The sequence below is a fragment of the Manis pentadactyla genome, chromosome 12 (genome assembly GCF_030020395.1).
Source record: "Manis pentadactyla isolate mManPen7 chromosome 12, mManPen7.hap1, whole genome shotgun sequence".
In the NCBI taxonomy this organism is placed as follows: domain Eukaryota; kingdom Metazoa; phylum Chordata; class Mammalia; order Pholidota; family Manidae; genus Manis; species Manis pentadactyla.
The window spans coordinates 19,728,887-19,743,468 of NC_080030.1; the positions used below are offsets into that span (position 1 = coordinate 19,728,887).

The window sequence follows — 14,582 nt, forward strand, 5'->3', positions numbered from 1 at the left end:
AGAGCGGGGCGCTCTAAGCCCCAGGCTGGCACACCTTGGCAGCACTGGGGAGGGCTGCTCAAACAGAAACCAGGCCTTTCTGCCTGTTACCTATAGATTATGATCAGACATGAAAATCTATTGATTAGAAGTCCCAGGGTATCTCTTCACGTCTTGAACACCACTGCACATGTAACCCAAGTAGATCCCAGGGCTGCAGGGCACCAGTCTAGCACAGTCCCATTTGATGAGACACAGGTGCCCCACACATTCCAGAAAATTCCATTTCATAAAATGCTGAACTTGGTCTCTCAAAGCACCTCCAAGAGGTGCATGCCTTCCATCGGGGGGCTTCCTCTGAGCCCAATTTCTCCATGCTTCACACCTCACAGCACCCCGCCAAAGCTCCCAGGTCCCCAGTCCTCCCCCATGGTGCCCCTCCACAGTTCAGCCCCAGGCCAGGCTGGTGTGAGGCCCCTGGTGTCCCGCTCCTGGGTCCTGGCTGAGTGGCCTGATGTCTGCGACAAAAGGCTGGGGAGGCTGAGCAGAGGCACTTGGCTCTGGTCTCCCCATAAAGCTCCCCCAGGGCTCTCAGGATGTGTTCACCCTTCCAGGGAGGGAGGCGTGGCCTGGAGGGGAGCTCCAGGATCAGCACAAACACCCCCTTGGGAGGCTCCAGGCTGGAGACAGTCTCTAGGCCTTATGCTGCTGGTGGAGCCCCAGACTGGGACTGGGGAAGCAGACATGGGCCCTCCTGACAGCCTCAGGTGACCAGGTGACAGGAGGTAAAATTGGGACACCCAGGCCACCCTCCTTCCCCTTGCCCTGCCCACAGCACCCTCAGAGCCATCTGCCTGCACGGTGCTAGAGGGATGACCTCAGGCTCCCCGGCCACATAGGGAGGGAGGTTTCAGCAGGAGGAGGGCAGACGGGCCTCTGGCAGGGCTGTGGCACAGGTCAGACCTGTCATCCTGGACGGCCCACCAGCCTCAACCTGACACAGAAGAGCTTCTGGGCCCAGAAACAAAGCAGGAGACCTGGGCCCGCAGGGTGGTCACTGGGGCCTAGCAGTCCATCCTGTCCCGGGTGTGTGCAGGTATCCCAAACATGCCAGACTCTGGACTTAATGCTGTTGGGAAACGAAGCTCACATGGCTGCCTGGACACCCTGACCATGGGCTGCAGCACACCTTCCACACCCGACGTGTGCTGGGGAGGTGGCAGGGCCCTCTGGCACCCAGTGCACTGCTCTGGGCCCAGGCACGGGGCTCTGGGGACTGCCCGTCATCAGACTCCACAGAGAAGCCATGTGGCCGAGGCTGCCAGCAGCATCGATGCCCCCAGCTGCTGCTCCAGGGGCAAGGACGTCAGGAGCCTGTCCCATCCTCTGCTGCAGTGCGGAGATCCTCTGGGTGCCAAGTGTGTGGACACAGCCCTGGCCCCTCCCTTCAGGGGCAGAGGGGCAGCTGGCCACAGGAGGGGAGGCCCTGGCCCGACCTCTGTCCCCTTCCCAACACAGAAACTGTGGGGCATGGAGCCTCACCCCACCTGGCCTGGTCCTGCCCTCCAGTGCATAAGGAAGGGGCTCCCGGAAGCAGGCACACCTGGGTCACCAGGAGGCTGCTGGGCCTGGGAAGAGAATCCAGAGTGTACAGGGACGTGGATGGCCAGATGCTCCACCCCCACCTGTCCAGGTGTGCTCAGCACTGGTGAAAAGTGACCACCCTCTATGCTCAGCTGGTCCAGGTTCAGCTCTGGGAAGTTGTGTGTGGCTGTTCCCCAGAGATCTTCCCATGCGGAGGCCCAGAAAGGATGGGCCCTTTGGGCTCAGGCTGTCAGTCAACACGTGGAGGCAGTGGGCTCACCAGCCCGGGTCCTCACCCCATCACAGCGCCACCTTGGGCACCTTCCCCAGGAAACAGCCCCCTGGAGTTATCCCTTTGTGAACTCGGTGTCAGAGACCCAGGCCCATCCAGCTTGGGGGTGGTATAGGGGTACAGCAGGCTGCCACGCTGAGGGGTAGCAGTCCATTACGTGGAATTTGCCAGAGTCTCTTGAACTGCCCCCAGTGCCCCATCCTGGTTTAGGCAGGACAGCTAATGGTTTGACTTACCCAATTTATCAAAACCCACCACACTGTAGACACTGTCCCGGGCACCAGGCCCGAACAGTGCCCACCCAGAACCTGAAAGGGCTGAGCTCCTGGAGTCTCCTCTGTTGGGGCCAGGAGGAGAGTGGCTGGGTTAAACCACATGGTTTTCCAGGGGGAGGCAGCTTTGGCCCCTACTCTGAGAGTGGCGAGGCCACACAAAGGTTTACATCAGAGTTAAGACGCCACCCCTTTGTGCTGCAGGCTGGGGGCACGTTGGGGGTCCAGGGAAGGATGGCCAGGGACGGGCAGCAATGGGGGTCAGACTGGCAATGGCTGGTGACGGGGGCCATCACCCTCACCTGCTTGGCGTGACACCTGGGACACATCATTTGCCTTTTCTGCTGTTTCGTGGGGAGCAAGGAATGGTTACTTGTCTTCTTGCCACTGGGCTGTCGCGAGTCTTTATATATGGTAAATACATGTCCTCTGCTGAGGGTATGATTTGCAAGTATTTGCCCCCAGTCCATATGTGGCTTCACTTTTCTTTTCCTGAACATGAGTCATGTGGGAAATGGAAGTGAAAGACAAATGTAGGTGGCAAGCACAGTGGGATACAGCACACGAGAATGGCTAAAATTAAAGACCTGAATGTAAATGTGTTGCCAAAGTTGTGGAGCAACTGCAGTATTCTTACAGGGCTGGTAAAAAATAGCTTGGCTACGTGTTTAAAACCGTACACGTACACAGTGATTTCCCTCTGACGAGATCCAAGAGGAATAAAAACATGTTTACGCAAAAATACACACAAATGCATAAGAGCTTTATTTGTAGTCCATCCTCAGGGGAACAGATAAACCAACCATGGTCTAGTACCCCAGGACAACACTGTTCAGCAATAAAAAGGTATGACATTTTCATCCATGCAACAGCAGGCATGCATCTCAAAATGACGATGCTGAGTAAAAGGAGCCAGATGAAAATGAGTGCATAGAAAACTCTAGAAAATACAAGGTCATTTACAGGGATCTTTGCATTTGAAGGAGACCAGGCATAGCCTGGGAATGGCATGTGCTTGCTGATGGCAGGGAAGGAGGAATCGCAAAGGGGCCTGAGGACACTGTGGGGGTGATGGGCATTCCTCACCTTGACTGTGGTGATGGTCCAGGATGTTATAATCACGCCATCAATCCTTCCCTTGGAGTGCGTGCCACTGTTTTTATGTCAGGTGAACCTCAATTAAGCTAGAGGGCATGTGGGACAGGGAGAGAAGACGTGAAGGTGGTGCCAGAGTCCCTGGGTATTGTGTGGAGAGGGGGCAGCATGGTGGGATCCATACACAGCCAGCTGCGTACACGGCTGGCTGCACAAGGCAGTAGGCACTAGGCAACAGCATCGGCTAACAGGTTCCCAGCAGGAAGGGCCAGCTCTGGTACTCACAGCACAGAATGAACTGAAGGACTGGCAGGGGCAGGGCCAGGACAGGCTGACTCCTGGGAGCTGTAGGCTCACCTGTTCACTGAACCGAAACCTCAGTGAGGCCCAAGTTGGCTTGAGTTTCTCTCATAGGATTCTGAAAGTGGTAACAAGTGTAGCAGCAGCAAGGGGAGCAGCCTGGAATGCAGAGTGGAGGCCCTGGGCTTGCAAGCACTGCCCCCTCGGCTCCTGAGGCCTCTGTGGAAGGAGTAGGGGAGTAGGTCTGGACATGAAGGCCTCTGTGGGTCCCCCTTGTCATTTCCCCAACTTGTTCATATGGTAGAAGTGGGGGAGGAGCTCTTGAGAAAATTCTGCGTGCGATTATTTAATGCAAGGCTGTCAGCTCCAGGCAGTTGCAAGAAGACACTCCCTTGCTGATTCTAACAGCAACGTTTGCAGAATTTGAATACATAAGACAGTCCACTGGAAATCTGCACCGCAAATGGCAGTTCCTGTCAGGCAGCACTGATATTCCAAGAAACTCTAAGAGCTGTGTTTTTCAACTTGTGGCTATCTTCGGGAAATAAAGTCAGAAACTTTCCCTCAACGCATTTCATGATGTTTTGGGACTGCTGTTAAGGGAATGTAACAGTAAGAAATGAATTTGTAATAAGAGAAAAGGGGAATCAAATCTTGGTTCAAAACTGAACACTAACATTTACTGGAAAGTGAACCCAAGTAGTCCCAGAAACTTTGTAACCACTAACAGGGGTGGGGTGGGGGCGGGGCAGTTTCTAATTGTTCTCCAGGTTTTCTGAGTCTGAGGGTCAGAGTTAAAGCTGATTTTGTTCAACCCCAAGCATCCAGTTCCCAGGGACTGAGGAGGGGCAGAAAAGAAAAACAAAAGCTAGTGAATTGGTGCAGGAATGTCTGCCTGGACCCTTGCAAGCTGCAACTTCATGTGTCTGCACCCCAGCCTCTCTCCTACCATTTCCCCTGGAAAATCCCTGACCGCTTGTGTGTCAGGAGGATGGTGGTTCTTCAAGGCAGGAGCCTGCCACTCCCCCACTTGATAGCAAGTCAATAAACAATTCTTTCCTTTCCTCAAAACCTTGTCATTGTGTTTTGTGGTTTGACCTCAGGGACGAGGACTGGGTTTTGGTATTAGGAGCAGCACCCCCACCCCAAAAGTGCCCACAGTGCCGCTCCTTCAGTGTCACAACCACCACAGGGCCAAGCTGTCAGGGATGCAGAGCTCCCGGCTTCCTCCTTGCTAGCCACAGGGGACTGTGCCGGCAAGGAATTCACGCTGTGTGGCAGGTCAAGTACAAGCCTCTAGAACTCCCTCTAAAGTATACATTGAAAGCAGTACTGCCTTCCAGGAGAGGTTACAGATGTCACCACCAAGGATTTGAAAGATGTCAGGCTGGCGATTTCCACATACCCTTATTGAAGTCACTCATTTGGCCTACTCAGAAAAGGCTTGAATCTTGGAGATGACATGATGGTCACCGTAATCAGAGTGCTGCACATGGGGATTCATCACTTGATCCCCAAGCACCCAGTGTGTAATTATTGATCAGGAAAATGCTCTTTGTTCTCTTCCTGTTAGTAAAGACCAGCACGGCAATTAGCTTTCAGCCAGCAAGGGGAGAAAACTATCTCAGAGGTATATCAGACCTCCAGACTTAGGTTGTCATTTACACAGAAGGAACCTTCATCTCCTTTTCCTTCCAGAAGCCATCACACTGGCCCATCCCATTGATGGTACTAGGCTGACTGGACCCAGTGATCAGGAAGTACAGCTCATCTAGGCATATTGATAGCGCAGTTACGTGTCAGAAGGTGGGAAATAAATCGAACAAAAATTCAGGGACCTTTCATCTTAGAGAAGTTACTAGAAGTCTATCTTGTGGGCATGCCAAGCTATCCCTTCTAAGGTGAAGAACAAGATGCTGTATCTGCACCCCCCACCCCAACACACACACACACACAAGAGCACAGCAGCCTGGTGGACCACCTTGGATTTCAGAGGCAGCATAGGCCTCATTTCCGGTGTGCTACTCTGACCCATTCACTCATTGGTCTGGAAAGCACCTGGTTTGAGAGCAGCCTGGACTTTTGGAAGGTGGATGCCAGTAGATGACACCACCTGGATGTCCTCTCATTGCCGCCCCTTCAAGGTGCACACCTGAAAACAGCCTAGAAGGGGACTAACTTGCCCAAGATCACAAGGCCCAGACCCCAGCCTGCCTTGTGTCGTGTTCCACGCTCCATGCCAAACCTGGTTGGCACTCTTCCATCTCTGAGGCTGTGCATCAGACACACGTGACACGAGCCCCCAGGAGTTGGAGGTGTCATCCATATATCCCTGGGGATGTCCCTAGGGAGGAATGTCTGGCGTGACCCTGCCTGTGCAGGCTGGGACACTGGGCAGCTCCTGGGAGGTATCGTGGCTTCAGCAGGACAGGGAAGTGGTGAGAAAAAGCGGCCTGAGCTCAGCTCTTGTCTCTGAGCTGGAACTCTCGTGACATTGCCAAAGAGCGAGGGGAGGGCTCTGATAGAGATCTGTGTAGATGTGCATGGCAAGGGCCAGGAGGGTGGGCAGTCAGCAGCCCAGAGGGGCATGTGGGCGTGTCTGAATGCAGGGAGGGGCCCAGGAAATGGACCCTTGAAGAAGTGATGTCACTGATGACATGCCCAGTAGAACCTTAATTGTGACCCGGACGGAACCCAGATCCTGGTGGCAGACCCCAGTCCTGCTCACTTGACCGGAGGCGCTCGACAGAGCAACATGCGGTCTTGTTGTGCGGAGCCTTCTGAAGGCGTGGGAGTCAGGGAAGCCGAGAGAGAGTGGCCTCTTGCTGCCTGTGGGCGTTGGCTCAGAGACCACCTCCAACGCCTCTGTCCGTGCCTCCCGAGGAGCCCCGAGGTAACACAGGGCAGCCCAGAGCGGGCCACTCCAGGGCCAGGCCACGAGTGTGACCCATCCCGGGCTGACCTTTACCCCGGCCCCTTGTGTGTGTGCGGTGGGCGTGGGGCATGGGTGGCACTGCAGGCTGGGGAGCAGGGGGGCAGTCAGTGTCACAGCTCTGGACTCATCATTCAGGATGTGGAGGTGAGTGTTGGGACCAGGTACTTCCACCCACATGTCAATCCTGAGCCCGGGGGTGACCTTTCCTTCCCTGAGCGACTGGATGTCTACACAGAAGGCCACCCTGTGTGCCTGATCTCAGGGGCAGGGCTGGGGGCCCACACTGCCCCCTGCAGGGAGGTCCACGCAACCGTGAGTGCCTCCTCCCCAGCTACCAGGTGCTGGCTTTGCAGAGCTCCACCCCGGGGAGCGTGGAGGAGCTGGTGGATGGATTCACCTACTCCATCTCCCTCGAACTGGGGCAGGCTGTCTACACCCCAAGACCCCGTTCCACACCTGGCAACCTGCCAGGACCCTCCCACGAGAGTGGCCGACAGTCCCACTCCAGGGGGCCTGGAACCTCGTTCCCAGGGGCACCCCGTGCCTCTCCTTGTTCGCACCCCAGGGGGCTCGGGGCTCTTGGGTGAGCTGCAAACCTCCCTCATCCTGGTGGGTCCTGGGTTTCCCACTGACTATATCCCTGCTGTCCCTCTCAGTGTGAACCTGAGCCAACTCTCCATGGGACTGAGGTCCCCACGTGCAGGGCTCCCCAGACAGGAGTGAGGAGGAAGGGGAGAAAGCGCTTGGTAAGAGGGGAACCAGCTCCAAACACCAGCCGGAGCGCTCCTGAGCTCACACTCCCTCCCGAGGACACCGACCAGCTGCCAGCTGTGAAGAAGAAGCAGGGACTGTTCTGGGCAAGAAAGCTGTCTTCAGGGACAACCCTCAGCCGGAACATTTCCTGGTCCCTACTTCCTGCAAGGGATGCTGACCAGCCGGCCACGGGCCAGCTGCTCCCCCGGTGAGCACCCACCCCCTCGGCACAGTTGGGCCTCTGCCCACAGCCCGCTGTGTCTTGCGTGTCCCCATGTGTCTGAGCCACAACGTGCTCCTCTGACAGGCAGGGTGGCTGGCGATCAGCCTATTAGGGTGCCCATGGGGAACACGGGAGGTGGCTTAGAGGGGCTCCCATGGCACCCAGCAGTGCAGAGAGGACTGCCGGCCAAGCTGGGCCACTTCGGGGCTTACTTCTCTGTACCCGATGAAAGCCTTTGGTCTCACCCGTCAGTGGCCTGGAGCCTGGCTCATTTGGAAAAGCACATGGAAAGCAGCCTTTGGAACAGAGGCTCACGATTCCCTGGGGCTGGGCCAGGTCCCTGTCCTCACTGTGGCCACATGAGGGACCTATGGGGGCAGCAGAGGGGTACCTGGGAAGGTTCTGGCAGGATTTCCTTAAGCAACAATAGGTACGCAGTGCCCACTTTGTGCAGACCCTTTGGGGACACTTAGCATAACTGAGTGAAGGACTCAGACACAATACTGGGACCCCACCCCGGGTGGACTCGGACAGTCACTTCAGGAATCATCCGCAGGTCACGGCCAGGGAGTGTCACAAGTGATGCCCTCACAGCCTCTTCAAGCAACAGGGGGCATGATGAGGGGCCAGAGGAGGAACTGAAAATGTGAGCACTCACTGGGTCCAGAGGGGGCGCTGCCCGTCTCACAGAATTGGGGGAGGAGGAGTTTGGGGCTTGGGGCAAGGGGAGCCCAGCAGAGCCCAGCAGGTCACTCATCTTCGGATTCCCATGGGTGGGCTGAGGACTGGAGACTTCCTCTTCGGGAGGATGGGAGAGGATGGGGTCCCAGGACAGACACGCAGGGTCAGGAAGGGGGACAGGCAGGTGCCTGGACAGGCAGGGGAGTGCACAGCGGCCAGGCCCACACAAGGGTGGACCGAGAGGCCAGTGTGGCTGGAAAGACCAGGCTTCTCACTCTGCCACCCACCGGCCTTCCCCCAGCCCCAGGATGGGATGGACTAGGCGCCTTGCCTGGGAGCCCGAGCATGTGCCCAGCGTCATCGATGCCAGCCAGCCTTCATCCATCCTGGAGGGCCAAGTTCTCCACCACTTGGTCCAGGAGGAGCACCTGGGGCCCACGGTGGCAGAGCTGGAAGGTGAGGGGCTGCAGCCAGGGGACCGTTTAGGGTGGGCCTCCCGAACTGGGGTTCCCTTCAAGGCAGGGAGGGCTCTTCTGTCATTGTAATGTGCGGGGAATCAGCCCCGGGGTGACCCTTTCTCTGTGTCCTGCTCCAGAACCACAGCAGATGCAGCTAGCCCCAGAGACACAGGGAGGGCTGGCTTCATGGCTAGAGCCCGTCCAGGAGCTCCTTCAGACCCCTGTGCAGGAGCTACGGCCAGTTTCACCTGCCTCAGCCCCTGAAGAGCCGGAGGACATCCCAGCAGAGGCCTCAGCTCTGAGGCAAGGCCCCGAGCTGAAGCCCCAAGAGCCCTCGGGCCTGGGGCCTGGAGCAACTGAAGTAATGGTACCAGGCCTTGCAGAGCCAGAGCCATGTCCAGATCCCATGAGCCCCTGGGACATCCCAGGAGTGGTCTCAGCCCCGGTGCCAGGCCCCGAGCTGGAGCCCCATGAGCCCTCAGGCTCAGGTCCCGTGGCACCTACAGGAATGCCACCGGGCCTGGCAGAGCCAGAGGCGGACCCGGAGCCCACCAGCGACTGTGTCACGATCACCCGGGATGTGCCAAGGACGGAGGAGTGGACCATCCTGCAGTTCCCCGCCCACCTGGTAGCTGAGCAGCTGACCCTGCTGTGTGCGGTGAGTGGAGCGGGCTCTCGGGGTCAGGGGTGGGCCTGCCCGGTGTCACGGGCTGCCCCAGACCTGCCATCCCCTGGCGTGGACTCCTGTCATCTGGGCCCATGTCCCAGCTTCCCCACGGACTCACCATGTGCCCTGAGAGACTCTCCTCACCCCCAAGCCCTCCCTGATCATGGGGGACAGTAGGGATGGTACTTAGGGATCCTTGCAGACCAATGAGGAGGAGCAGAGGGAAGGTGGGCAGGGCCTGGCCGGGCTGGGAAGGGCAGGGCAGGGAAGGGGTGCTCAGGGAGGGGTGGGAGAATGGGAGGCAGATGCCCCAGGATGGGCAGGTGTGAGCCACCTTGTGCTGCAGGGGAGAGGTGAGTGAGGGTGCCTGTGAGCAAAGCCCCTCCGTTCCCCACCACTGTGGGGTCCTGTGCATCCTGTCCTGGGCGCCTCAGTGGATGCGGTCTGAAGCCTGGATGGCCACAACGCTCACAGCATGTCCCCAGCTGCCTGGGCCCCAGCTCTGACCGGTGACCCTGCCTGGGAACAGGGGCACCAGGGGCACAGCTGTATGACACCCCTTGTCATCCCCAGAAACAGTACAGCAGGATTGAATATGCCGAATTCAAGGCCTACTTAGAGAGCCAGCCACTGACGGAAGGCACTAAGCTCCTGGCCCCCAACGTGCAAATGGTCATCAGGCAATTCGATGCCATGGTTAGGTTGGTCATCTCCTCCTGCCTCGGGACCGTGACCATGACGGCCCAGGACAGGGCCCAAGTAGTGGAGTTCTGGATTCGGGTGGCTGAGGTGTGTGTGTCATGGGATGGCCCCCGGGGTCCCTCCTTTGCCAACTCTCAGGATGGTTGTCTGTGATCTACCCTGCATGGTCCCTGAGCCCCTCATGCCAGGGGCATGAGGATGTGGACTCGCAGGCCCCAGGGGTGGGACAGCCATGCCTGGCCTCTTCCTTGGGTTGAGCTACAGTCCTCCACCCAGGAGGGCTGCTCAGCAGGTACCAGGTGTGCTGGGCTCCCTGGGTGTCTGTCTCCTTAAGGACAGGAGTTCATGGGGGGACAGAGCAGAGAAGCAGGCCAGGCTCTCAGCTCTGTCTTCCCTCCCAGGAGTGTCTGGCCCTCAAGAATTTCGCTGCTGTCCGTGCCATTCTCTTGGCCCTGCGGAGCCGTCCCATAGGTCGCCTGGAAAGCACCTGGGGACATGTTTCCTGGTGGGTAGTCCTGTCCCTGGGACCAGGGCACCTGAGTGGACAGGGACACCCCTACATCTTGCAGTGTCCCTCAGTGGGCTGGGACTTCCTGGGAGGCGGCAGAGCCTAGAGGCAGGGATGGTGGGCTCTTGGGGCCCCCTGTGGGTTAGGCCATGGGTACCCCTGTAGGAATAAGCTTCCTTCAATGTCAGGTATGGGTTGAAGCCCATTGGAGATCTTGAGCTTGTGTTCCACAGCAGGAGGTCTCTGCCCCAAGGACAGCGACCTGGCCCAAAGCAGATTCGCCCCTGGGAGAACTGGGAATGGAGGCCCTGGGTGGAAACATGCAATGACCTCCTCAGGCCACGTATTCCCCAGGGCCCAGGGCTGTGGTGGAAAGCCTCATGCAGGCTAGTGGATCTCCTGGGTGCCCCAGGAAAAGGGGTCTGCCCCCAAACTCTCCACCTGCTGGCCATGTTTCTCCCTCCTCCTCTCCCCTCCCCTTAGGAAGAGCTCCTGGACCTACAAAAACCTTACGAAGAGGGATGAGGAGGCTAACAGAGAGTGGCTCCTCAAGGTAAACGGAGGCCAGAGGTCTGGAAGGGGGGGTCCTCAGGGCAAGTCCTCTGCCGTGCTGTGGCACAGCTTTGGGGAAGACTCGAGGTGTGTGGGGTGGGAGGGGGAAGCTGACGGGGAAAGTAGGGTCCCCCAGGCCCCCAAGGGCCTCGTCTGTCTCCCTCCCTGGCTCCACTTGACTGGGGGCCTGGCATCCAGCGAGGACCCAGAGGACAGGCTCCAGTCGGGGCTGGGGCTGGCATGGGGTCAGCAGCAGGAATGGGGCCTGTGCCTGAGCAAGGTCGGCTTCTCCCCTGGGTCCCCTGAGCCTGTCACTGCCCCTTTGTGGCCTCGGGCTCCTCATGTGGACATGGACGGTTGCCGTCACACTGGGGTGCGGGCCTCCCAGGTGAGCAGGGTCTAGGGAGCACAAGATGGGCTTCAGCTTTGTGGCCCCCCCAACCCTGGGCATGTGAGGGGAGCCGTGCTGATAGCCAGGTGACAGTGAGTCCTCAGGGCACCCTGGGAAGCAGATGGACCTCCCCTGACACTCTCAGGGCTGTGGCCGAGGCCTAAGGACCCCCATGAGTATGAGTGTGTCCTGGAGCTGAGGTCGCTCTAGGCTGAGACCCTGCTGGAGGTGGGGACAGCATGGATGCCAGGGGGCTCGGGCAAGGCAGCCATCCACCACGGTCTGGTTGTGGGAGGCCACGTGGGAGGGGAGCCTGAGCACCTGAGTGTCCTGGTCCTTGCAGGAGGCGAGGGCGATCGTGAAGCAACAGCTGTTGGCCCTCACGGGATGCCAGTATAGGAAGAAGCAGGTGAGAGTGGCATGGCGTGGGTCATGGGCGGTGGGGGCAAACCTGTAGCTGCCCCTGGTGCCACCAGCCCTGAGCTGCCAGCACTGGGGTGACCAGGAGGAGGGCGAGAGCAGCTGGGTACAGGGGCAAGTTGGAGGACAGGTGTAGGGACCACAGGTCCTGGGATTGGGCAAAAGCCAGCCCTGGGAGGGACCAAAAGGGGAGCTCAGGGTGAAGGGAGTGGAGGGAGGCAGCACAGGGTGGTCCAAGGGAGCTGGGGGCTGTGGGTGTGGGGTTCAGGGGAGGCTCTGTGGGCGCCCCTGGGCAGGCGGGGACTCATCACCTCCCACCCAGGTGGCACAGGGCATGGTCCCATTCCTTGGATTGTTTCTACGTGACGTGCCCGTCGACCAACTCCCGGAAAATAACGATGTGAGTGACCCAGCAGGGAACAGGGGGGCAGGATGAGATTTAGAGAGGAGAGAGCCCCCAGTGAGCCCAGACCTCTCAGCACCAGGCCTCCCCCACTCCTGATTCCCCCCTCCACCCGAGGAGCTGGGCTTCTTGGAGAGGACTGCCAGAAGGACCGGCTTAAGCCCCGGTCCTGGTCCCAGGGCAGGTGGGGCTGAGGGCTCCAGGGGGCAGCATCTGGGCAGGACTGGTCTCCCCCTCAGGCCCTGCCCAGGGGGAGGGATGTTGCTCCTTCAGGGCAGGAAGCACATCAGGGGGCTGGCAGTGCCTTCCCACCTGAGGCCCCAGTCTCCCTGTCTGCCATCATACAGTTGCGTGGGAAGCTTGGCCTCAGCTCCCCAGTGCAGTTCCCGCTTCTCGGTAGCCCCGATCCCTGGCCAGGTCCGGGTGCTGTTTCTGGGCAGGCCTGCCGCTTGGAGGGCCGTGGAGGTCCTCCAACTTGAGAAAGGGTAGGGACGTCCTGGCCTCGTTCTGGGCTCAGGGGGCTGTTTCTGATGCACTTTGGTTGCCTTCCTGCCTTCCAGGGTGACGGGATGAGAGAGAGACAGTTGAGCACCCAGTCACAGAAGGTGAGGGATGGAGTCAAGACCCCCTGGGCAGGACCCTGTCTCACCCATCCCCTAGGTCTAACGTGTCTGGAGAGAGTTAAGACACACAGAGCTGAGGATACTAAAGGTTTTGTCAGGTGGGGGGTGGCATCAAGGCCTCCTTCCTGGAGGAAGAGCTGGAGACCCAACAGTGGGAATAGGCAGGGCTGGATGGCATTGGAGGGAAGGCGGGTTCCCGTGTGAGCAAAGATCCGAGACCATCCCAGTGCCCCACTCCTCACCCCCTCTTGTCTGCATCCTGTCCTTCCTCTGCCCCAGGTCACTGTCATCCTACATGAGATGACGATATACCAGCACGTGGCCAGGCTGTATGACCTGGAGCCCGAGGAGCACATCATGTCATTTCTCCAGGCCATGGAGCCCCTGGATGAGGAGGAGAGGTGAGGCCGGCTGGGGTTAGGCATGGGCTGCAGCTGCCAGCAGGCTCTGGGGGAAGGGCCCCCTGATGTGTGGCTCCAGGGGCTCACAGGTGTCCCTCTGTCCTGCAGCTACAGCCTGTCTTGCCAGCTGGAGCCCCCAGGCCAGGGCGCTGGCATAAAGGGACTGTTGCAGTTCTTCAGGTCCCACAAGATTTAAACTTCCTGGCCAGGACCAGGTGAGTTTCTGGGCTGGGGCGATCGGCAGGGGGTGGGCTGCTCCTCAGCCTCAGGGAAGCTTCGGGCCATGCTGGGTGTGGGGGCGTCCTAAAGACCGGTGGGGCTGGGGTCCCAACTCCACGGCCGACCAGTCCTGTCAGACTGAAGGGTGGTTCCGCTCCCCCTCCGGGACCCAGCCTCCTCCTCTGTGAGTAGGTGATGCTCAGGAGCCTGCCCGTGACAGGGACGCCCCCGGGTGCTGGTGATTGACAGGACCCTCCGCACAGGGCCCAGAGCCCAGAGGGCAGTGGGGACGGGGTCGAAGCAGGAAAATGGGGGGAACCCGGGATAACCTGCCTCTTCTGCTCACCCGCGTGCCCTGTAGCTTCTGTCATCGGGCCCTCGGCCCTGCTGGTGTCCTGGATGCATGAGGAGGAGAGCTTCTTCCCCTTCGGACAGGCGGCACCTGGCGCCCCAGGACCCCAGTCTGCTTGCTGCTCCTCTTACTCCCGCTGCTCATCCTGAGCCTCTGCTGGGGCAGGTGCTCTCGCACCTCCTCCATCAGCAGACTTGGGCAGCTCCCCAGGCTGCCGCTGTATCCTCAAGGACCCGCACTTAGCTGCGGCCAACTTGGCCCCCTTCGTGCTGTGTCGTCCCCTCTGCTCGTGGCCCGCTGGACAGAGGCGAGCCGACCCACCGTGTGGAGGATGTTCCCCTTCATGTTGGTGGCCTCCCGCCGTGACGCCAACTCCTGCCTGGGCGCGGTCAGCCACCAAGTCGTAGCCACAGGGTTCCAGGAAGAGATGGGGGCTGTCCTCACCAGGCCCAGCCTTTCCCGGGATGGACATGGACATGGCGCAGTGCTGCGTGGGACCATGGCCCCCTGGGTGCCCAGCGGATACATCCAAGGATGGAGGGGTGGCCGGCTGTCTCAGGGTTCCGGGGCTTGCTTCCAGAGGAGCCCCCTGTGCAGCTCCCTCCCCTCATCCCTGAGAAATAGCCTCCCCAGGCGCAGTGTGGTCTGGGTGTTTGTTGTGTCTGAGGTTAATGGTTCCTGGGGTTTGGGGTCATCCCTGTGCAGAATGTAATAAATGATGAACGGATTGCCACCACACTGCTCTTTCTGCTCAAAACTCTGCCCCTCATGC

General features: G+C 59.3%; 1 protein-coding gene across 2 annotated transcripts; it reads left to right on the forward strand.

Annotated features, from left to right (window-relative positions):
- The first annotated feature begins 11,673 nt into the window (after nt 1-11,673).
- On the forward strand, nt 11,674-13,734 carry LOC130680098 (ral-GDS-related protein-like). Of its 2 annotated transcripts, XM_057490219.1 has the most exons (5): nt 11,674-11,801; nt 12,144-12,212; nt 12,776-12,820; nt 13,118-13,239; nt 13,348-13,734. In XM_057490219.1, exons 2-5 carry the CDS (start codon nt 12,147-12,149, stop codon nt 13,433-13,435), a joined length of 321 nt encoding a protein of 106 aa, XP_057346202.1. In that variant the 5' UTR covers nt 11,674-11,801; nt 12,144-12,146; the 3' UTR covers nt 13,436-13,734. The 2 variants fall into 2 exon arrangements, with proteins under 2 accessions (XP_057346202.1, XP_057346203.1); XM_057490220.1 differs by lacking the exon at nt 12,776-12,820.
- Nucleotides 13,735-14,582: the final 848 nt, after the last annotated feature.